The sequence below is a fragment of the Arachis ipaensis genome, chromosome B6 (assembly GCF_059453495.1).
Source record: "Arachis ipaensis isolate K30076 ecotype BB chromosome B6, ASM5945349v1, whole genome shotgun sequence".
In the NCBI taxonomy this organism is placed as follows: Eukaryota; Viridiplantae; Streptophyta; class Magnoliopsida; order Fabales; family Fabaceae; genus Arachis; species Arachis ipaensis.
This window is the reverse complement of record NC_142441.1, coordinates 2000129-2025716: the sequence shown is the minus strand read 5'-3', so window position 1 is coordinate 2025716 and position 25588 is coordinate 2000129. Positions and strand designations below refer to the sequence as shown.

Here is a 25588-nt window from a genome sequence, read left to right as displayed (position 1 = left end):
ATTGGTGAGACCAATCATTTTCTTTCTCTCCAATAATAAAAAAAATAAAAAAAAACTATTTCTCTCTCTACTTCTAATATTATCTATTTATTTTTTTCAATATATTTTATAATATAAGAATAAAATTATTTTTTTATATTATTTTTTTTATTTTTTTTATCTAAATACATCTAAAAAAATAAAAATTCACTTAATTTTTTTTTTCTTTCAACCAAATATAGCCAAAGTGTTACTGTGACTTATTATATATGCTTATTATGCAGTGTTAATTAGCTTTCTTCTCCCCAAGGATCAAATTTCGTCATCGTAGTTCGTTGCAGTCAAACAGTGGGTTTGACCGTTAAGGAGTTTCTAATTTTATGACTACGAACGAAATTCACGTGAGTCTATGTAAATTCCAAAGCAGAGAGCTACAACATAGGAGTTTAATTCATTAAAGATATTGTTTGGCTACTTAAACAAAATATTATTCTAAATATATTCGTATACCTTCCCAAGAAGATCATGAACTTATAATTGAGAGTGTTAGGAGTTCATAGGTGTCGTATGATGTTGTGGTTAGAGTAAGCGGCGACCGATAGCATTTGAACCGCATGCAGCAATGGTGACACCTGGTGACTACTTGGCAAATTCTCATTGATTGATTCATATCCTAATTCATGACTCATCACTTTTATATATAATAAATACATAAACATTAAAATATGCATTAGAAATTTTTATTAAATATATATTAAGTAGTATTAAAATAAAAGAAATATTATGGGCCAGTAATTTTTGTGATTTGTAGTCATCAAATAATCATCAATGATGATTTTAATGATGTGAGATTGGTGTGAGATTTTATCCAATAACTTACTTTTTTTTTATTAGTTATATACTAGCCAAAATTTAACAAAATTACTAATTCTATAGACTTTTCTTTAAAAAAAGCTTTGACTCTTTTCTCTAAATTTAAAAGCATTTTAACTTCTTCTAAATTCTAATAGCGGTTTACATATGTTACATACACATATTTATAAAATAATATATGAATAATAAGAAGCTATGTTTTATTATCCTTGTTTGAGTGATATCATTTATTATTATATTAACAAAATTTTGTTTGTGGGGACTGTTGGGTTTTGCAACAAAAAGGATGGAATAGATCATGTATATATGCATGTTAGTGTAATGGTGAAGCACAACCTTATTGCATCCTCAAAGGTTACGTGTAAAGAAGGCAAATAGTTGAAATTTATTGTGCATTACATGGCTGTAGTGTATCAGTGTATTATTGCTTTCTCTCTCCTGAGTATATATATAGTGGTTTGAACTTTGGTGCAAGGATGATTTGATACCAATACTAGTGGATTTCGTTATAGATATAGACATGACAAATAGAATTGAAATTTTAGATAGTATTTTGGTAAATGTGATATATTGTATGTACTAATTTGTGTGTAAGTTTACATGAAAAAAAAAATTACTTTTATAATTTTTTAGTGAGAAAGGAAGTTTCATTATTATTTTAATTATTTATTAACTATATATTAATTATGAATTTATAATAGAGTAATGTTAGGGGTAGAAATTTTGGTATTTTGTAACCATCAATTAGCCATCAATAGTGTTTTTAATAATGTGAGATTACATCTAATGGTGAAAAATCACTATCTTTTCTTTTGATGGTTAAGTGCTGGCCAAAAAATACAAAAATTGCTGGCCCTAGACTTTTCTTTTATGATATTATTCATTGTATAATAATATGACTCAATCTCTTAAAGTTAAGATGGTTGTTTATCATCTTTTTTTATGAGAAAAAGAGGATTGAATATTGAGGCTATTTTTTTTGGGATATGACATTTAGGTTGTTGTAATACTGAGTTATAAAAGTTAGGGTATTTTACACTGCTGTGACGATAGTTAATTGATGAAAAAAATTTGGACAGTTCAATTTTTTGGAAGTGAGAAGGGACACAAATCGGACTGTTTGATTTGTGCTGGATATACATTTTGATTGCAAAGAAATTGGATCCACTAATTTCATGCTTACAGAGTGAAATTTTTTTTGTCTAAAGAAATTAGATCCACTGATTTCTAGGCTATAGGACAAAATTTTTGTTGGACAATGAAATTAAACCCACCGATTTCATGCAAACAAATTTTTTGGCAGGTCGTGCCTCTAATCGGACTGTCCGGTTTAAGTTTTCAAAAAATGTGAACTGTCAAGAAGGCGGTCGAACGGTCCGATTTTAGTTTTATATATACCAACTCCATAACCGAGCTATCCACTTCATTTTCTTCTTTTCACACTCTTCAAATTTCTGAAACTCCTCTCTGATCTTTCTCTTCTTCTTTATTGTTTGAAAAAGATTAAAACCAAAGTTGAGAGTGTGCAATGTTAGTATATTATCATGGATCATAGAGTTATGTTAAAAGTGTATTATCATGGTCAAATTTTATTACAAACATCTGAAGGAGTAAAATTTGTGTGTGAAAATCCATTAGATATTATAATTCTATTCACACTGTCATTTGAAGAATTAAAAGATATGATTTATGAGAAGATGGATTCTCAAATATCTAGGAGAGTGTTGTGTATTCTGTACAGATATCCTGTATCTGTATTTGGTGGGTTCGTTCAATTTCAAACGAAATACGTGACCAATGAAGCGAGCATGAAAAAAATGTTTTCAGTGTATATATCTTGAAAGTCGGTCCTAAATATCATTCATCGAACTGTATATTGAGTTCAAGCAACCTGCAGCGGACCGAGATATTGAATTGGAAGAATACAAAAGTGATAGCGAGGAAGAGTTTGAAATTAATTATGAGGTCGTTGATCCGGGTGTAGACGAAGATCAAGCTGACGATACTATAGCGGCAGATATAGCGGATGTGGCAAATGCACTAGCAAACCAGCAGCCGTTTGAGGAGTCGACTTTCATGCGGTCGTTAGATTTTGAGGTCATGCATGCATCGAAGTTTTCTCAATATATAAATGCAGGTATGTAATAATTTTAAATTATGATTTATACGTAGGTTTTGAGTTTGAGACAAATATTTAAGGCAACGATAAATAGATAAAATATAGCGTATAATTAGTAATTGTTTAATTTTTAATTATCAAGTAAATATGTATGTTGATAAATTTAGTATTTCGCATTTTTGTGTGATTATTAATTTATTAAATAGCATTTGATAACCTAGTTGATTAATTTATTAACTTTTGAATGATTTATTCTTGATTTACGAATGATAGATAGATTTTATTAATGAGAAACGTATTTAAGAATTATTTATTGAAATATAAATTTTGTGGTGTGTTTGCAGCAGAACTTTCTGTTATGATGGATGGTGAATTCATCGTGGAAATGAAATTCAATTCTAGGGAGGTAGTAATTAAGGCGATGAAAGATTATACCATTCGTAGAGGTATAAATTATCGGGTACATGAGTCAGAACCGACGACATTCTATACTAAATGTACTTAGTACGGCGCAGATTGTGATTGGCTGATCAGGGTTAGTAAAATGTCCAGAAAATACTGTTGGGAGATAAAGAGGTACAATGATAGTCACACTTGTACTAGGGCCACAAATTTTCAAGATCAGCACGCTCCCAATTACGCCACCTGACATCAGATAATTCGTTAATTAATTTATTTATTATCATACCTATAATCTTAATAAAAATTATTACTATATTAATAACAAATTATTAATACAATAAATTTATTAATAACAATTAATAATAATTATATTATCATACCTATATCTTAATAGAAATTATTACTACAATCTATTAATAACAATTAATAATAATTAATTTATTATCATACATCCATAATCTTAATAAAAATTATTACTACACTATTTTACTAATTTCTAACATTATCATTATTATTTTAATTAAATCAAAATATTTAAAAATAAAAATTTATATAATTAAGATGATCAAGATAATTAGTAATGTAGAGTTTCAAACGATTGATGTCTTTTATTCTCCTTCTCCTTGGCATTATTAAAGATTGGTGGTCCAATTTCTTTTTTTTTTTTTTTAAAGATCTGATTTAATCAACAATGGAGAGTAAAATAAGTGGGGTTGAAGGTGGGGTTGGAGACTTGGGGTGAGTGAGAGAAGGTTGGAACGAGAGTGAAAGGAATGAGGCATTCAGCAGGAAGTATACAAACAGGAAGATTGGAGTGCATGCATGTTTGACGCATAGTTGGGATGCGCAAATCGAACAATCAAATTTGTGTACATGCCATGCCTCTAATTAGACCTAATTCAAATTGGACTGTCCGATTTTTTTATCACAACCGTCATATCTTCGTGAAGTCTCTTACACTCCCATAATCTGGTTATACTCTATATTTGTATATTAAAGGTAAAAAATAATAAATGCTAGCTACTTATTTTATTTTTTCAATAATATAGCAATATATCCACATAAGACCTATTTTGTTGTTCCTCATTGGTATCCACTATCCAAAGTCCATTTAACACAAAATTATAGAATACATAAATCAAATTCAAATTAATAAATTGGATATTTTCTTCTTTATTTTTAGGGTTTAAGGTAAAGGAACGAGTAAACAAAAGCTTGGTCAAGAAGATGGCATGACATTAGGCATTGGTTCACCTGGTTACATCATCTCCATTGAAAGCAAAATTAAAGTTCAAACAAGCAAACAAAAAATATCTAACTTTATTGGCCGAGAAACAAGGAAGTATGGGGGGCAAATATAGGATAGCAAAGAGTGGTCGTTTTATATGATGAGTGAGTGAGTAGAGTAGAAAATGGCATGTTTTGTAAATAGTCTCAAAACCTAAGTGCAATTTGGCAAACACTGAAAAAATATCAATATATATAATATCACTATTCACTGTTCTTCTCTTCAGAATTCAGATCCCTATCAAACCCTCTCTGTACCTCTTCTTCTTCTTCAAGGCCACCACCAACCCCTCCTCCGATCTACCGTGGCAGTTCCATCTGAAACAAACACACCACCAGCTCCAACAAAACGGAACAATCACCGACATCTACCCTCACACTCTCTCTTTCAGTCTTCTAAACTTTCATTTCTATTAGGTAATTTCGTTCTCTCTCTCTCTCTCTCTCACTTCGAAACAAAATTGTTCATATCCGAATTCAAAGTTCTGATCTTTTTTATCGGATTAAATCATTTCCGGGTTTTTTTGCCTCTTTTTCCCCCAACTGTTTTATTAGATGATGATTTACTGTTTGTTCATTTTTAATTTTTAATTTTTTTGTTTTCGTTTCTATGTTTTCAGTTCTGAAAAAGCTTTTTGTCTCTGGTTCCGATTCGTTACTTGGGAGATCTGGATCACTGAGATTCGTAACAATCTAGGGTGGTTTAAGAAACGGGGTTTTGGATAAATTGCATGTTCAGTTTTGGATCCACTTAGTGGGAGAAGATTTGTGTTGGTAATCGTGGCGACAACCGTTGGTTTTGTGAAACACTCTCATTTCTTGTTGGTGCTGTTGTAGCAGTGAGATCTAGTGGAAAAAAACACAAGTTTTGAATCTCTGTGAATTTGTGCTCTTTTGTGAACCATGGAAACGCTTGTTGTTGTGGCACAGCATAGGAACCAATTCCACAGGTCTAAGACCCAAGGCCATCCTAGGTTTGGTCCTTCTTCTCCTTCTAGGGATTTTAGGGGCATCAATTGTAGAACTTTTCAAACTGGGACTGGTATTCTACCAACACCATTGAAATCTGATACTATTTCACCTATGGCCAAAATGGCATCTCCACCATCACCTTCCCCTAGAACACCATCTAGTATTGTCCCAGATAACAAACCCCGCAGCAAAATTGCCACACCAAGGAGTGCCCCAGTTGCTATCCATGGCAAACCGTGTAGAAAGGTTGATGATTTCAGTGAAGGGCATCATTTTCCTGGTGGAAGATGCATTTCTCTCTCAGAGCTTTGGGCTGGACCTACCTATTCGAATTCGCCGCCACCTAGTTCATTGCCTATCCCGAAATTCTCAGTTAGGCCAAAGAGGACTGTGTCCCTCGAGCTGCCTCGGTCCTCCCCTGAGATTGAGCTGCATCCGGTTGCCAAGTCTGCTCCCTCATCCCCACGCAGGGAGTATTCCCCTTCCACCAGAGACATCTTTGCTAATGCTGATTCTGCCACGAAGACCCTGTGTCGAATTCTCAATCTTAACTTGGATGGGGAATGAGGTTGAAGGGGAAACTGGTTTCTTGTAAATATGTTTTTATTTTCAGTGAAGCTGGGTTAGTGTTAGATGTATATAGAGTGACCAAATAAAAGTATGTAGCTCTTGAGTTTGTGTAGTTGTCAGTAGTGGTGTGATGACAATGTTGATCGATGGCTGTGGTGTGGTGGGTTAACAATCTCCGGACTTTTGGGAATTGGATCAAGCTTAGTAGTGGAGAGAGGTATTCAAGGCTCTTATGGGGGGCACAGGGTTTACTATGACTCATGTGACTCAGGTGATGTGGATGGAAGCTTCCATCAAAATGGTTGGGAAGAAGCTGCCATGAAAATGGTTGGGAAATTATAGAAGTTGAATGATGGTAACTGGTTGGAGTGGCTTGGAATGGAATAGACTTTGGTTATACCTATCCTGAAGAAATTTATATATTCCAGCCGACTCATGGTTTCATGTTAGATATGCTTAAAGGCATAATCTCTTCATAGAAATGGTTAACTTCTAAATTGACATAGGATTTAGTACCCCTCTTATACTAAGTACATATTGTAGGGTGTAGAATCTCAAACTTTCAGAAACCCTTTAGGCCTCTCAACCTTTTCTAACATATATTTCAATATCCATAGGTGATCTAATGTTTAGATATCTAGTAGTTTATCACTTTATCTGCCTTTCTTACTTATTTCATTGTGTTTTCCTTCCTTCTCCTTTGTCTTAGTAGATAGTGTTTTACTACCTTGCTTTCTTTCTTGTCTGATAACTCTCTCTCTCTCTCCCCCTTGCTAGTTAGTAGTTTTATTCCCCTGCCTACTGATCCTCCTCTTCTAGTTATCTTTCACTTTGCCCCTTCACAATCTTTTCTGGTTTTTTTTTCAAAGAAAAGTTGGAAGGGTTTTCTACTTTAGTCATAATCTTCTATAGCTGATTGCTTTAGTTTTTTAGGGTCAATCCATGTTACATTACCTGTTAGCAATACAGTAAGTCCTTGATGTTCTTCCATTATTCTGCCTTTGGTAAATGCTTCTTTCCTTTAGTCTTCACTCGGCTTATCTTCCATGGAGAATGTTGATCATACCATGCTCCGGCATCAAGGTAAGATCTTACTTCGAGATCAATTTATATTCTGCTTTAATTGTTACTGCCATTTATTCATTCATCACTGTTGAATGATAAATCGTTTCGATATGTGAATCAGGTCGGCGAAATGGCATCAGCTGCTTTGTTCGAAGGTGTGGTCATGGCCTTCCAAAGTTGTTAGTTAGAATGCAAATCAGTTCAGTTATTTGTTTTGTTGTGTTTATTTATGTGCTTTATAGTTCGATAATCCTTTGGAAATAGAGTTTGTGACTATGATATCTATAATGCTACTATGTTGGTATTTGTAATTCTACTATGTTATTATCAGAATTAAGTACTTGTTATTTATATAGCATTTTCTTGGAAATCCATAAAACCATGGCTTAAGCATTTTGATAAAGGAATTATATCACTATGATTCGGGTATTGATATATAACTTGCTGCACGAGGAAATAAAAAACGGTACAAAACAATAGAAATTGAAGGCCAACTAAGGCTCTGATCTCATTAATTTATTGGAGTCCGATGAAAGTTACTGTTAAGAGGTGTGGATTTCTTACAATACCACGCACTTCAATTGAATTGTTTGGTTTTTGCCGAACTAATGGATTTTGGACTTTGGATTTTGCTAGTTTGTGCTGTAAGGGCATGAGTTAAGAACACCATATGAGAAAGTGTTTTATAGAAGTTGAAAAAATGAACGTTTTCATATTTCTAATGCATTTTTTTATATATTTCTAATGCATTGAATAGATCAAGTATTAAAAGGTTTTTATTATTATATTTTTAAAATGTGGTTTTAGTGTATAAATTAACTAAATCTTTATTTACTAGGGTAAATGACATAAAAAATCAAGATTTCTTAACAGAATGACTAGGGACGATTTTGAAAGAAAAAAAAATATTAGAAATGATTTTGATTCTAGACAAAAATAATTGAAGATTGAGCAATGGTTACCATTCCTAGTAAAGTCGCCATTCATGTTGTAGCAGGTTAAATTACATTTGTTGTGTGAGATTCTCTCTTTGGGTTCCATATAACTACTTCCTAGTCATAGTTATGATTTGAATCCTGATGCACTCTCCAGCCAGACATACACAAACCAAGCCTTGCAGTGCTGTGAGATCCTCTCTTAAGTGGCAGGTTACTTGCATACTCCTCAAGTCGGGTCAGGTGTCGAGTTTGGAGGACCCAAGCTAAAACCCAATTGTGTTGATGCGATCCAATTTTGTTTTTGGGCCAAGTCAGACACGTGTCCTTGGGCCTAAGTTGATTCCCTTAAAGGGTGTTGTTGGTAGTGAATAGATGGACTTAGTGGACCTTTGGGCTTTAGTCTTGGACCTAGATAGGAACAAGTGTGTTATCCGTTTTAAATGACTTAAAGTAAAAAAACTATAGTTTAAGTGACATAGGTCCTTTTGAAAAGTCCAAAACTACTTTTTTTTAGCTTTTACTTATAAAAAGTTATATTAACAGTGTTTGATACAATTTTTTAGATAAATTTTTAATTTTTCAAAAAGTTATTTAAGAGTTTTTGAAGAAGTTAAAAAATGTGACTTTTTCTATTTTCAAAAGCTATTTTATCACTCCTATTTAATGCACAACTTTAAAACAAAGAATTTTATAATAATTTTCAAACACAAAATAACTTATTTAAAAGTTGTTATTAATAAAAGTTCTTATATTTTAAACTCCTATTTTAATAGAATTTATTTAAGAAGTTTAGCCAAACTGACCCATAATCTCTGCCTCCTTACTTGAAAGTCTCAAGTTCGAGTCCCATCAGTATCAAAAACTAAAAATTAGAGGTTGTTCAATCCATCTGACAAAAAAAAAGACTTCAATTTATTTAATCTTATAATTTGATAAAGAATTAATTTATTGATTAAATTAAAGAATAAAATATGTTAAGAAATAAAATAAATACATACTCAATTAATGTATTTCTATCCGTTTTCAAAGTACACGAAATCATTCGAAGAGAACATGTCCTACTATATCTGGAATAGCTTTTATAGATACTCTTCATAAGGATCAAATCAATGAATTTTCTTGTTGAAAGTTTTTATTATTAAAAATTTAATGAGCATCTTAAAAGCTGATTAAGAAAACTCTTTCTTTTTCCTCCTTTGTCTTATCCATCATATCAACTAAAAAAATTTTGGCCCCCCCTCACTGATTTGATTTCCTGTCGGACTTTACCAAAGTCTGAATGCAATTATCTTATTGACTCAGCCGATTTGGGAGGTTATGTTAGTTACTACTACACCTAATGTTTACAAATTTAGAGCATAGACACTTGTTTAATTTAAAGCTTCAACTTACAACAACTACTCTAGTAGTGATGGTTTTGAATTGAATGATTGGTTTTATTTATGTTACCACCCTTGAGATGATTTCTCTTATGAAAATACATGAAGCATGTCCATAGATGTCAGAACGACATGCATTTAACTGTTTCTCAATCAATCTCATGATGTGTGTCAGGGACACTGAAAGATGCCAAAGGAGTCGCCATCTCTAAGGTTCCTTTTCCTTATTAGCTTGCCTTGTTCTTTATCATCATTTTCCTGAGCATCTTGGCATATTAGCATGCGTGCTTTTTTGCTTCCATGGGTCCCATCCCCATCCCAATGTGTTCACAGGGCAATTTTTACTTTTAAGGTTGCTGCTTGTTTTCCATAAGCTGTATTATAAGATCATTTGTTAGTTAAATCTTATTATATAGTAATTATATATATGTTGTCCCTTTTCTTTAGTTATTGGACACATGTGTGGTAACTCATGGTTTGCACTAATACCATTTTGACTGTGTTGTTTATATGTTTAAAATTGGATGTAAGTCAAAGAATGAATGATGGTTTGTATATTAACTTATTTCAAGAGTGCATTATGTTTCACTTGTGGCAGGCTCTAAATTAAGCAGTTATTTCAAATTTAAATCCAAATTACAAAATGTACTTATATTGCAGGAGATTCAAAGCCAAATATGATTCAATCAAAGCATAACTAATAATCAAATAAAAAGATGAATGAAGAAGCTTATTAAGGCCTATCATGGTATAGAGTATAGACACCTTTAACCATAACTCTTTTGGCTTTTTGCTTTTGTGGTACATGACCCTTTTTGCATTTTCAAGTCCATTTACTTCTGCTATGATGGTTCCCTTTAATGATGACTCCAGTTATTTTATACCTTTTTCTTGTCTATGCCTGATCAGAACACACAGTAATTATTCCCATCATTGTTTATAATGGCTTAGGAGTGAGGGATAATTTAATTAATCAGGAACTGCTTTTTAAGTCTTAACTCTTAACCCTCCCAAGTTTGAAAAATATATGGGGATCCTCTCTGTCATATACGTATCAAAGTTTCTAAGTATTAACCTAATATTCAAATAATTGGATAATGAAGTAATGGGTAAGGAAAAGGACTCATAACAAAATGTATATTTTTCTGTCAATGTCAGGGTTATTTAGAGTATTATATTAGTTTGCTGAATTCTCTCTCAACCCATAGATGAATAGTGAGAGGAAAGGGAAGATAATAATAGAGTTCATGCAAAGAGGGAATCTTTGTGAGAAATAATTAACCGGTCCCCATCTTAAGATAATAGGCAGCATCATCATTATCATCAACTTATAGCAGAAGAAAAAGATTAAAAAAGGAAAAAAGAAAGGGAAAAAAAGACACTGTTTTCAGTTTTCATCAATCACACATCATCATCTGCTTCAGCCGAAAACAATGGGGGCAAAAACCAGAAGCAATCAAATTGGTCATTACTTCACTTGGATTGAACTCTACATCCTCTCTTATCTCTTTATTTGCAGGGAGAGGCAAAAAAGATTTAAAAAAAAAGACTTCAAAAAGGGGTAAAAGATCATACACTGATTACATGATGAAACATATATATACTACAGGTCATGAAACCCATGATGAAGAAATGGGAAAAATTTTGACTTGACTTTTTCTGCTGTTGCTGCTGGTTGGTTATCTTATTCTTATCCTCCTCAAAATGCAGGACTTTGCGGCAAAGGTGCATGTAAAGGATGTTGAAGTCAAGAATAATAACGTCCGTTACTATCAAAATCCTCCTACTAAATATTTTCTACACCATCTAACACCATCTCTTTGTGGCGGCATTCAGGGCTGCAAAAAGCTTTCTCTCCTCTGCAAAAAGTAACAAAGATAATCTAAGATCAATAAAACTAATCAATATATAGTAGAAAATATAGAAGATCACATACACAATTATTTTCATTTTGGGATAGTGATAAACATATATATAGAACATTATTAAGAACTGAAAATAAAGTGGAATTTTTTATACCTATAGATAAAAATGTCTTGTGTATGATCAAGGTGTTTGTTGCAAGTGTAACAGAAGCTGAGGAAATTCCCAGAAGGAAGTGGAGGTTTTCTGGGTAGGGAAAAATAGCCTTCTACAATGCAATTGTTGAATATGTGGGTTGTTCTTGGGTTAGGTCCATGGGATATGACACGTGTGTACTCCTCAGAAAGCTCCATCTCACTCAGAGACAGAACACCATCCTTAAAAACAACCTTGGTAGGAGGAGAATCATTTGCATAGATTCCTGAATTTTGAGAATCCTTGCTGGTTCTGCCTCCAACCACAACATCATCAGCATCACATGTTTGTGGGGAAAATGTGGAGGGTGGTGGAAGGGGAGGGATCTTCACTCTAAGACGTGTCCCAAAGAGGACATTCCCTTTGTTTTGTTCAGCAGAATTTTTTACAAGAGCAAGGCCAATGCCTCTGGAATCATCAGCAGAGGCTGTGTTTTCCGATGAGGCATTTCGGTGAACAGTTTGTGTGCACTTTTTTTTGGTGTTGTTTTCATGTGAAAATGGGTTCCCAAAGGCAAAAGGGGACACTGCCCTTGCATCAAGGATTGAAGTTGGGCTCCTCAAGGATTCAGTTGGCGGTGGTGGTGAGAGAGAAAGGCACTTTGAGGTGAAATCTCTGATGAACTTTGGTGACCCAAAAAGGGAAGGGATTGTCCTCTTTGAAAAGCTTTGATTTTGAGAAGATTGCTGTGAAGAAGAGCTGTGATCAGCCATCAAACTTGGCTTGGTCACTGCCCTTGATCTGTTCCTCAGCAGCATAAGGAACAAACTCAGTCCTACAAAACCCAAAAACAATAACAATTATATAAATAATAATTGAATAAGATATTTATTATTCATCCATCCCCATGAAGAAACTCACTCATGACTCACCCAAAATTGGTCTTTTCAGTTTGAAATTGAGGATCAAAGTCGGATACTTTTTTGCGAGAATCCTATAGAGCACTGAATACTGATGAGAATGTCAAGAACAGAGAAAAGGGACTTAACAGAGAAGCTATGTTATGTGATCTGAGAGTAGTGTCAGGGAAACTGAATTGCGTATTGGTTTTTAGTGAATGTTAATGAACAAGAGAGGAAACAGTGTGAGACATGTGATCTAAGAACAGTTCAAGCACCATAACACCATTGACATGTGTTTTCAGGAACCAATAGTAGATCACAGAATAAGAAGAAGATAAAGAAACGGTTTTTGATGGATACAAGGCACCATGAAACGGATACTCAAAATTATTGAACCCTTTCGTTTGGTTTTTGTTACCTAGCTAAGCTAAGTGCAACTTCACGAATCACCATAATTCATGTTTTTTTTTTGGAGAGAAAAAGAGAGAGAGAGAGAGAGAGAGAGAGAGAGAAAAAAGAGTTTCAATTTTGATGCTGAGAAAGTGTGCAGCTTTATGGAGAAAAAACAGAAAGAGAGGAAAAAAGAGAGAAACTTTGAGCTTAAGAGAGAGAGAGAGAGAGAGTCGTGTGCATGAAAATCAAAATAATTGTTAAACACGAATTGGATCTGGTTAAACTGAGAAATAATTGTTAATAAGGCCTATAATATTGTTTTCTTAGTACAAAATATCTCTTATGGATTCTAAAATAAGTGTTTTATTTTTATACATCCTTAATATTATTCATACATTTTTACTTTTTACTTTTTTTTTATTTTTTTATAAAAATATTATCTGTACACTAAATTCAACTACTAAAATTAATTATAAATATAAAATACATATTAATTATAAATATAAAATACATATATTACCATAGTTATTTTTTTTCTCTTATCTTTAATTTTTATAAATATTTTAATTGTACACCTATGTATTTAACTGCACAATTGTCATCATTATTTATATTAGTAAATTAATTAACTAATACTATTAATTAACATTTTTAATTATTATATATAATAATAAATATGAAATTAATTAAAATATAAATAGTAATGTTTTAATTAAGAAGTCTTGAATTTAAGTTTTTTTTAAAAAATATTTTAATGGATTAATATATAACAATAAAAAGAAGTTTAAAAACTAAAATTTGTATACAAAATTAATTTTTTTATTCCTTTTATAGATAATACATAATAGATGGTAAGTTATAATATATAATTTGACCACTACTTAATAAAATAATAACTCATCTTTTGTATACTCTCATAATTAGACTGTATATTTAACTTAATATTCCAAATAAATATTAATTTAAATGTATATCTAGGATTATTTTAATAAAAACTTATTATCTTAGTCCTATAGAGTTGGATATAAATTACATTAATAACAATGTGATTAATTATAAATGAGCACATATAAATAAAGTGAGTGGCATGGGCATAACTTTATCTCCCATTTTCCAATCTGAATTGTTTTGTATTTCTTTCTCTCTCTTGTGATCATAAGTGTGTCATTAAACAGCCTAGTTTTTGTCTTTTTCTAATTCTTTCTTCATTTGATGGAATGTATTTTGTCCATATTCGCTTCAATAGTGACATAAGACAAGGGAACGGAAACGAAAGCTCTTCTCCTTATTTATTTATTTATTTATTTATTGATGAGAAATGCTATTTCTACACCAAAATTAAACACTAAAATCAGTTATCAATGTATTTGTATATAAATATATGTGTGGTTTAATTTATTTTCAATGTATATTTATATTTTAACATATATTTTATACTGATAAATAACTTTAATGGTTAATTTTAGTATACACAAAGCATAACCCTTTATTTATAAACAACGTACTTTATGTAACATTAAATTTATTTAAGCGCCTCTAATTAACATTACCATTAAGATTTAATTTGTATACACAGTTTTATCCTAAAAAGTTCTACGTAGATATTGAAAAGAAATTTACACCTAAACCTAACTAATTAAACATATTTTCACATAGTTAAAAGTAATAGTTTTTTTTTTAAAAAAAAGAATCTACTTTTAACAAAATGTGTAAATTCTTTTTATATCTCGAATTCAGTGTATCCGACGTATATGTATATTTATCTTATATGTATTGCGTCTAAAATGTATATTAGATTTTAAATTTGTAAATAATATAAAAATTACATATTGATAAATAAAAAATTTATTTTATTTATAAATAAAAAATCCTACTTTTGCCTAGATACTAGATAGAAGAGCACTAAATAAACACACGAATAGTAGTGCATTCATCAAAACTAAAATCTAATGGATTTGTACATTTTTTCCTTCAAAGTTCAAAGAGATGTTCTCATTGAAGATTATTTTGTTTGCATAGGTACTTATTAAATATGCATTATTTTTGCAGTTGAGATGACATATTAGAATATTTTTTTATGTGTGAGTAAATAATATATAAGTTTGTGATGTAATATTTTGGATTGGAGACGGTTCAATCTGTCTCGCAAAAAAAAAAAAAAGAATGATTCTTTTAATTAAAATTTGTTCATAAGTCATGTAACAATTAATTAACTATCTTTTAAATAACAGGTCTGCTATATATACAAGCTTTTTTGGCTTGTAAGCTATATAAGTTGGTCCAAGTTCAAGAAAAAATACGCGCACCACTCTTTTAGAATCGAGCGTCCAACGCACGCGCCTTAATCACCCTTCCACAACACGTTCACTCTTCCTCTTCTTACTCAATCAAAACGCAAACCATCAAGATTCAAGCAACATTTGAAACAAACTATGATTTTGCAGAAACGTTCCAACTCCTTGCGAAGAGTAGAAGAAATCAAGAAGAAAAGATACAAATCTCCATAAAAAATCACCAGAAAAAACGAAGAAACATTATTCAAGGTATTGTTTTACTGTTTTTCTAGGTTTTTTTTTCTAGATTGTCTCTGTCATGTGCCTCATCCTTAACCAGTAAAACATTAAAAGATTTCAAGAAGAAATATACTGTCTCTCCCATGTTTTGGTTGTATTTTTGTAATTCTTTGGGTGTATTTCTGTAACCGTTTGGGTGTATTTTTGTAATCGTTTTGGTGTATTTCTGTAATCGTTTGGGTGTATTTCTAAGTTCCATTATCTTCAAAACGATTTCAAAGCTTGATTTCAGAAAACCATGAAAATCGAAAAAAAAAACTAAGCAAGAATATAGAGAGAGAAAACGCACGTAAATAACGAAGAAGAAACCAGTGATAAACGCTGGTAAAACAACGAATGAAAAGGCAAAGAGAAAACGCACGAAGGAGATCCAACAAATTTGACAAGAAACTCGAAAAAAGAAACGAAATCTTTTAAAAAATAGAAGTTATATATTTACGCGTTAATTAATTTGAATTGATTTAAAAGTCTGTTAAAGATGCATATAACATAAACAACACGTTTAGTAAATTTCGTTCTCTTCAAGTTTGTAAAGCTTGTAATTACAAAACACTAGATATTTTCTCTTTAAATAAATATTGTATTTCGGCAAAAAGGTAAAATAATTTTGGATCTAGGAACAAAATATCTGGGTGCTAGTCCCGGATGGATAAGTAAAAGTAAATGACATGATTCATGACAACGTGTCTTATCATGACTTTATTTACAAATTAGTTAGTTAGATTAATTAGATTAAAATAAAATTATATATAAACACGCAGCTCACGCAATTTTAACCGAAAACTTAGGTCAACCAAACCTGTCTTATTTTTATCTTCTTCATAATTCAGTACATGGATCGGAGCATCATCGTCATCGCCGTCATAATGTCGTACAGGTTTTATCTTCTACCTACCATCAGTTTCAATCTTTCAATTACTTGTTATTTTCTTAGAGTTGTTTATTTTTTAAGCAAGTTATATAGTTTACACTTTATAATATACACTCTTCAATTTCATCTTAATATATAACGCGTATTACATTTATTATTTTAAAATGTATAAATGTTTTTCTTGAACTTTCTAATTTTTTTTTTTGAAAGAATAATATGTCACCCCTTAAATACCTTACAAAATATTCCAGCTGACACTAAACTAGTAGACAAAAATGAAATTATTTCCATCCTTTCATATCGTAGAATGTTTTCAATTGAAAAAATTAAATTTATTTCACATATATACACTCCTTTGATTTTAAGAGAACACTCCCAAAATAATCGTTGGTAGATAGTAATTAAATAAAATAAAATAAACACCTATGAGTATAAATCTATAACTATATTACGTGTACATTAAAATCAGTCATCAAAATCAATTACTAATATAAAATATATATTAAAATATAAATACACTAAAAATAAATTAAACTATACATATATTTATATACAAATATATATTAATAATTAATTTTAATAACTAATTTTAGTGTACAAATAATATTTTTATAAAACTATATATAAATGAATCTCTTAAGGTAGTTAATTAGTTGAGTTAATCTTTTAAATAAATGCGTGAAATATTTGCATGTTAATGACTTGGGCGAATAATTTGTTCTCAAATGATGATTCAATCATGCCACAACCCTGTTTCTTCACTTATAAGTCTGCGATTGCGGCAAAGTGTAAAATTAGATATTGGAAAAACCAGAAGATGGAGCAAGAAACAATTATTTAGTAAGGAAACACCATGGATGAGAAAACTCCCATTTAGTATAATTTTTTTATTAAGAAGTATTTTGTATTTTTAAAAAATACAAATACTTCATTTTATATTTGAGAAACAAAAAGAATCATGTATATATGTTTTTAATTTTGAAAATTTAAAAGTAATCTTGAAAGCATTTATAAAAATGCTTTTTAAAGCACTATTAAAAAAAATTATTTTTAGTAATAACAAAAATAGTCACTAATATATTTAACAATAATAAGACATTAGCCATCTTATATTTTGTCCTTAAAAGATTTTAGCGACAATTATATAATTGTCAAAAAAGACCTTTTTAATAGTCGCAAAAAATATATAATTTATATTATATGTTATAATAATAACGACAAATATATAATTGTCGTAAAAATATAAGTTAAATAAGACATATAATGACTATTATATTATTGTCACTAAAAATTTGCCACCAAAAATAATTTTTATTATAGCGAAACCAAAAATCTAATATAACTTATATTAATAAATATCTACATTTACAATTCTTTATTATATGTATATCTATCTACTAAAATTATTTTAATATTTAAAAATAAAATTTTCAAGTATATTTTTTTATAATTTGGACTTATTAAAAATATTTTAATTTTAATTTACAAACAATATTCTTGTTACAACTTTTGAAAAGATAAAACATTACCAAACTCAACCAAAACTTAAAGGTGTTTGGTCTTTTGCTGCAATAAAATGTCATTGTTAGCATTCAATCAACGCACTGTTGCATGCAACAACAAAAATGTCTATGATCTATACATTACTAAGCTCTCTATCTATCCTTATAATGCATGTGTGCTGTTTTCCTTCTTATATATACTAAATGTACACCAAAAATTAATTACTAAATTACATAATAATATAAAATATAGATTAAAAATAAATTAAATAAAATATTTAGTAATTATTTTTTATATGCATATAATTTTTTTATTAACTAAAAATATTATGTGTATACTATGCATATATTAGCTACTAAATTAATCATGTAATTATTATTTTTAATATATATTTTATATTAATAAATAATTTAATTATTAGTTTTTTATATACATATAAGCATAATTGAAATTTGAATGTAATTGTCAATGTGTAATTGCATCTTTAATCATCGAAAAAATTGTCGTAAAAATAAATAGAGTCTTATATTAATAAGCATCGTAAAGACACTTTCTAATGCATTAAATGCATTACAAATGTATTAAAATTTAAAAGAGTTAAAACTTTTTTTTTACTCTCTTAATCAATATCTTTAGAACACTTTTTAAGTAAATCCATTTCAATATAAATTAACATACGTAGCAATAAGTAATAATTTGAAGCATAAAAAATTAATAAGTCATCACAAGTTTTATTATTAAAACATACACCATTTAAAGGATTATATTATATGAGTTTAATTTGAATGTACTGACAATATAAAACGTTTTACACAGTCGTATAATCACAACTATTTTTTTAAATAAACATTCACCCAATTAATATAAAATGTAGTTATTTTTATTAATATTAACGTTATATATATGGTTGGATATATATATATATATAACGGTTTTATACTATGTTCGGTTCTCGGGTCCCAAACGGATCAGGTAAGTGGAATGGACAAATGAGATGAGGAGGATCTGGACCTAGATGACGAACGGACGGATTTTTTGAGTTGTGGTGTTGGAGAGTGGAAGACAGAAACTTGACGACCTCCCGAGCTGTGGTGTTGAGAAAGGGGAGAGTCACCTGCAATGACACTCCAACGCTCTAGTCAGGGGTCGTATAGGTGGCAGTAAAAGTAACGGGTTAGTGACGTACCTAGGAAGAGGGGTAGGGCGCTCCCCTTATATATTCTGTCAGTTTTTCCCTTCTGGCTGTAATGAACAATGCTAGAAGAGAGGAGGTACTTGAGCGTTCTTATCAGGTCGTTTGTCAGCCACTCGCTGAATCGGCCACTCGGGCCGGGACGCTGCATCAAGCGGGCCGGACTGAAACACACTAATAACGCATTAAAATTAAATTTTATATTATATATGTATATTATTTGAGTTGGATCGGAATATTCCAATCCAGCTAAACAAAAATTATATGGGGAGTCAAATCTAATTCAAAGTGTTCAAGACAAGTAAGGTTTTTGCTTTGGATCAATTTGGATCAGGGACATCCCTAAATTATTGTATACAAAATGCAATAATAGTTCTGATATTTTTAGCAATATATGTAACACTTCTGGTTTCTTATACTCCATGCTATGTCCAAACTCTAAAATATAAGATTAGGTAAAATAGTAATCCTGAATTCCAATTACAATATTTTTCTTTGTTTTGTTTATTTATTAATTATTATATTTTCTTATTCAAAGATCTTGTGTTGTGTCGTTATCTCATTGCTAATAAAAAAAAAGGCAGTGAGGCACTAGTGAGCCCCATTTGATGGGGAGGGGCAGCAACTTCACTGCACCATAGAAAGAGATTTACCAAGTTTCAGAAAAATGTGTTTTTTTTGTAATTAATTTTCTTAAACTAAAAGCCGACAGTAGAGGAAATTAAAACAAAATTGCCAATACAGAAGTCTAAATTTAATTAATTGGTCAAACCTATTTTTAAGGATATTTTTGTGCTTGGGAGGGATTATCCATTGGAAGATGTTATGTGATATTAATTTTAATATTAAGAAATAAAATATTCTGATATTATTAAAATATTTTGAATAAAAGTTGGTCGAACTCATATACAAATTATATCAGAGTTATTATATATATTTCAATGAATAAAAAAAAAACATAAAAATTAAATCTGAGATGCTAAAACTAAATAATCAAATCAATTTCAAACTTAAATTTAGATAATAACAAAGTTATATATTATTTGGCACCCTTTATATACATCTTATTGCAGAGGCCAAATTCATATATAGACAGCAGCAAGAAATAACACTCGTTATTTATATTTTTTTAATTATTATATAAAAAATAAAGATTCATATTTAAATACTTCTTATTGGAAAATAAATGTCGTTTTTTGTTAATTAAATAAATATTTAATTTTTCATTTATTATATTTTATATTAATAATTTAAATCTAAAATTTAAAATGTAGATTCTAATATTCTAAGATTTAGAATTTATAATTTTATAATTTAAAATTAAGATCTGATTTAAAATTTTAAAAATATTATAGTCTTTAGAGAGAATGACAGATCGATCCTGACTTTTGGTCCGTAGAAATTTAAATTCTTGGGGATTTAAAAATAACACGGATTTAAAAATATATTTAAGTCTCTGACCTCTTCAAATTCTGAACATATCGATTATTGAGTTTCATTTGTTCAATTTTAAAATCTCTCTCACGTGTACATTCGTATAAACCAGGTCAGTACAACAGGAGTTACGCTTGATTTTTCCGTTGAATCTGACAGACCCAAGTGAACATGAAAAATCAATATGTCTAGGTTTTGAAAAGGTCATAAACTTAACTGTATTTTCAAATTCTCGAAGATTTAAATGTTTGCGAATCAAAAAGTTAGGGACATATTTCTACTTTTTTTCTACTATTTATTTATTTATTTTGAAACGCATTAGGACTCGCCAAGAATAAGACTTATTTATTTTATGTCAATTTTATAGACAACATTTTGGTAAAGAATACTAATGTGCTCGTGGGAAGGGACCCACCATGTAACCTACCTGCCCCACATAACGTACTTTTTTCACCCATGGGCCCAATATGGGCCCCACCAAAAGGGAGCCATCTTTATGATTCATAGGCCCACATTTTGCCTTATTGGGCTGAATGTATATCGGGTGATGTAGTAAGACAAAAAATATGCTTATTATGTTTCTTGAATTTATTCCCCCATGTTCACGACCAAAATTAACACTCCTATTATTCTCGGTTCTTTTTACAGTGGAAAGAAAACTTTATTTTCTTTATTATTAATTTATTTTGATGTATGTCTTTTCTTTAGTCAGTTTTATGTCTCAAAATTATTAACTCTGTCGAAAAAAGTTTTAAATTATTAAATATACTATAGAAGGGAACTATTTATAATCAATTGAGATGCATTTATTAATTTAAGAATCATGTGGCAAACAACGAAATGATGTTACAACCAATTTTACTAGTGGGCAATAGAGTTTGGTCAAATCAGTTATTTCTTCTTTTTTCTTTTACTTTTTGGTATGGATTTTCTTCCTTTTTTTTTTTTTTACTTTTTGTATGTGACTGTTTTGGACAAAAAATGTTCTTAAAGAGTTAAAAAAAATCTCTTCGTGTATGATCCTTTTATCAATTTTATTGCATAAGGACTGCATAAAAATTTCAAAAGAGAAAAAAAAATCATATATAGGATACTACATTAATTGTCAAGGTATGGTTATGTTTTTCTTTATCAAGAAATTGTTTAAAAAATAATATTCTAGGTTTCTATTAAGGTGAAAATTCAGATGAAGTCGACTTCACGTGAAGTTGATATTTGAGAATTGTTAGATGATTTGACTTATTTGACTAAATTTTCATCTAACGACTCTTAAGTATCAATCTCACGTGAAGTCGACTTCACCTGAGTTTTCACCTTCTGTTAAACATGCATCAAAAAAATAAAGTAAAATTTACGGTTGGAGGATAGAAAATAGAGTTCTCTCTCTCCGGCATTTTTCTTCATACATTTTTGGATAACATTAACGTGTGTGTTGCTTGGTCATATACGGCACATAATTAAGCAAATTAAAATTATACAAGAGATAAGTCCAATAGGCAAATAATTTCGGGTAGGATATTTCATTTTCATTTTGAAGGAAATAAGTAAAATATTATCATCAATTCATCATCATTATTTTTGAATTTTTCTGCAGGGGAAACCAACAGGTGGCTATGAGGAACTAGGTGGAGCCTATATAGAGTTGTTAAATTGTTGATTGATTAAGAAATCTAAGATAAAATATTTTGAAGATATCAACATATTTAATATATCAAATAAGATTAATTTTAATAAACTAACCATATAAAATATTGTACAGTTATTCAGTTATATATGTTCATTTAGATGATAATTCATGTAATAAATATAAAAATTAATTAATTTTGTTGATGCAATAATATGTAATTGAAATGTACATGTAAAATTAATTTATACTGACAATATATTTAAAATTATATTAAAAAATTTAGTTTAAAATAATAAAATTACTTGTTAGAGGCTATGGTTTTTATTTAGTATCAGTGGTAATTTTAGCTAGAGTGAGTCACTAACTTGAATTTAGTGGAAAGTCACAAAGTGTGTACGACTGTAATGGTTATTGTGAATGTGATGGTTACGTTAAATTCAGGATAAGCCTTATCTACTACCAATTAATAAATGAACAATTACACATGGTGTACCTACAACAAATGAATGAGATTTTAGCTTTACATTTCATGGTTAATCTGACAAAATAAATTCAAGTTTCTCATCGGAAAACTTATTTTTAAATCAAATTACAAGAAGTTCTATCTTGACGCGATAGTCTATCAACTCTAATTACCAATTTGCCATGATGACGACGGTCCAAAATGCATCACTGATGTGTAACTCATCACACTAATTACACTGGATCAGGTCTAATCATACCACAGTTAATATAGTTAAAATGCTTGCGACAATTACTAGTAAAAGAGCAGACAGAAAATTGATGGCAGTTTGGTTTGAAATTTTCGGACTCACTGATGAGAAAATAAATGAAATGGGTCACAAGGAACCAATAATAGAACTAGTGATAAAATCAAATCAAGGAAATCAACATTTATATTAATAGAAACAACAATTAACGAAAAAGGAAAAAATACTGTCACATTTTCAGTTTTCTATCATTTCTAGTTTTCTTCCTAGATTCTCTATTATCTGCAGGGTATTGCTTTTTAATCAATAGGTTGCGCATTGCTGTTTTGACAGCTTCAGCTGCAGCCAAGAAAGCACTCTCATCAACAGAAGCACTTCCTTGCAACGTTTCTAGCAGCTTCTCTCCACCAGGTATCTCATCATCTCCCAAAACTACTGGCTCTTGCTCAGCATCAATAGCAGAGATTACTCGCACGCGAGACAACGGCGGGTAGTTACAAGCAGGTAAACTAGAAACACCAGTTACCATCCACAATTTCCCTTCGGCGGGGCTGAACCCCAAGCAGGTAGGAACAAAGGCCTCTCCCGCAATAGAAACCACCTGCAGTGTTCCCATCAGTTTAAATTCCTGTCTCTAGAAAAGGTTTTGTGGTTGCTACACTCTTACACAGATAATGCATGAGTTGATTTTAGAAATCTAACATTATACATGAAGAATAGATCACAAAATGAAAGAAGGCACACTAAATATGACAGTAATCATGCAAATGAGTGTCATTTGAAAAATGTGTTATCATATTTCTTACCTTGGAAACAGAAAGTGTTTGTGCAGAAACATCACAGCTCAACAATACTAGTCCTTGCAAGCTAGAGTTGTATCAAATATAAACATGTCAGGTAATGAACATAAAACTATACCGGACTAATATGGCATGACTGAAGAATGAAAGACTTACCTTTGAATGGCCACAGCAATAAGCAAACCACTGATGGTGGTGCACAAATCAGTAACAGCATGGCCATGCTCCTCTGCTTCACCATTAGACTCTAGAAGTCCTGCCTTTAGAAACAGAAGGTGAGGATCAAGAAAGTCAGACTCATCACCCCGGGAAATAGTAAGTGAGCGGAGCCTTATTTAATCACCAACATTATTTTACAAATTTTAATGAGTATTTGACAAGTCAAGCAATAATTAACAAAATGCATTCATAATTGACTAAGAAATAAAAAACATACAACCCTAGGATCAACGGGATATATACAATAGCTATACCTTAGCAGCAACCTCACAAGTATCTAGGAGCACCCCAGAGGAGATATCCCACAATCGAACCTGCAGAAATCAGTTCCGCATTACTTTTGCCTAACACGGAACAATTTAAGTATAAGACATAAAAACAATGTCTGAGTCCCTAAGGATAGAATTGGTTACTGACCGTTGAATCACCACTGCCAGAGACAAGAAGGCCTTGAGGGCATTCCCGAGCATGAACAAAGGCAAGGCAGGATACAAACCTGCAAATAGGGACATGTCAAAATCTACGAATAGGAAGAAACCTCCCTCCTTAGGATAAAAAAAGAAATGTCAGCTTCACAATTTTGTTAGGATGTAAAATTCTAAAAGTAAAAACTGCATAATGGAATCTTAATCATTTGACATGAGTTATAACCAAATGGGCAGAAAGGTAAACTAGTCCTTACGATCATACAAAGTGAGCATTGTGAATCATCAAGAAATCAAACACAGCAGTAAGCATGATGATTAAATAGAATCAAAACTCACTCTGTATGACCAAGGCAGAAACTTTGTATCTCGTGAGCTCCATTCAACGGCTTCTTGGGAAAATTAGTAACCTGTTGCATTCACACAATTACACAAAGTACTCTAAACAAAAAGCAGCATAATCAATCAATCATAAACTAAATTAGCTTACCCGAATTTTAGAATCCCGATCAGCACTTAAAATAAACCTGCCATCAGGGGAAAATTCCTGCACAGCACAAATAATAACATAAGAAAATGAAATAGAAAACATAAGTCACATTGTAAAAAAGAAAACAAGTTGATAAAAAATCTGACCAAGCTAGGGATGATACTGCAATAGTGAGAAAGAAGCGGCGTCGGTTTCCTATCACCTAATGCCACGTGTTCATGGGACCCAGCCACGTCCACAACCCACACAACACCGAACTTGTCAGCGAAACACACGTGGCAACCGTCCTCACTTATCGCAACCGCACTCACCCTCTTCTCCGACGACACCGTGCAGACGCAGCGCCACGATTCCGTGGACCAAATCTTGACAGTTTTGTCGTCGCCGGCGGACACGAAGAGCTTCCCTCTGGAGCCAAATCTGATAGCTCTGATTGAGTCCTTGTGGAAGGGTGCACCGCACTCGTCGACTAGAGAAGCAGCGGAACCAGCACTGTGCGTGTGTATGAAAAAAAGTTGAGAAAACGGTTAGGTTTGTCGTTACTTGGGGGTTTGGGTTGGGAGAAACTTACAGGAGGTCGAAGACACGGAGGTCGGGTCCAACGGCGACGGCGACGGAGGTTTGTTCCGGGTGAACCGCGATTAGCGCCGGAGCTACTTCAACGTTGTCTCGGTTTGATTCTACTTCTGCTTCTGCTTCTGTTTCTTCCATTTCTGTTTGTTTTCACTGACTTTTTTCAAAGTTGGATTTACGAACGAAAGAGCGTGGATAGCAGTTTCGTCATTTCCGCAAACACGTAGTATCGTGTTAGGGTTTTCGCGCTTCACTACTCCTTCTTTTGGGCTTTCGTCACTCTAATTAAGCCCA

At 31.3% G+C, this 25588-nt stretch overlaps 3 protein-coding genes across 3 annotated transcripts; 1 reads left to right on the top strand and 2 right to left on the bottom strand.

The window, feature by feature from the left end:
* Positions 1 to 4719: 4719 nt before the first annotated feature.
* LOC107645191 (flocculation FLO11-like protein) lies at positions 4720 to 7646 on the top strand. The gene is made up of 3 exons (XM_021103697.2): positions 4720 to 5077; positions 5281 to 7285; positions 7389 to 7646. Exon 2 carries the CDS (start codon positions 5564 to 5566, stop codon positions 6197 to 6199), a length of 636 nt encoding a protein of 211 aa, XP_020959356.1. The 5' UTR covers positions 4720 to 5077; positions 5281 to 5563; the 3' UTR covers positions 6200 to 7285; positions 7389 to 7646.
* A 3374-nt stretch (positions 7647 to 11020) lies between these two features.
* Positions 11021 to 13219, bottom strand: LOC107645192 (FCS-Like Zinc finger 8). The gene is made up of 3 exons (XM_016349161.3): positions 12515 to 13219; positions 11604 to 12417; positions 11021 to 11443 (listed from the first exon to the last, which is right to left on the bottom strand). The coding sequence occupies exons 2-3, from the start codon at positions 12398 to 12400 to the stop codon at positions 11371 to 11373; spliced, it is 870 nt and encodes a 289-aa protein (XP_016204647.1). The 5' UTR covers positions 12401 to 12417; positions 12515 to 13219; the 3' UTR covers positions 11021 to 11370.
* Positions 13220 to 22923: 9704 nt separating this feature from the next.
* On the bottom strand, positions 22924 to 25546 carry TRM82 (Transducin/WD40 repeat-like superfamily protein). The gene is made up of 9 exons (XM_016349162.3): positions 25293 to 25546; positions 24868 to 25213; positions 24722 to 24778; positions 24571 to 24641; positions 24224 to 24302; positions 24061 to 24120; positions 23744 to 23847; positions 23594 to 23654; positions 22924 to 23388 (listed from the first exon to the last, which is right to left on the bottom strand). Exons 1-9 carry the CDS (start codon positions 25430 to 25432, stop codon positions 23017 to 23019), a joined length of 1290 nt encoding a protein of 429 aa, XP_016204648.1. The 5' UTR covers positions 25433 to 25546; the 3' UTR covers positions 22924 to 23016.
* Positions 25547 to 25588: the final 42 nt, after the last annotated feature.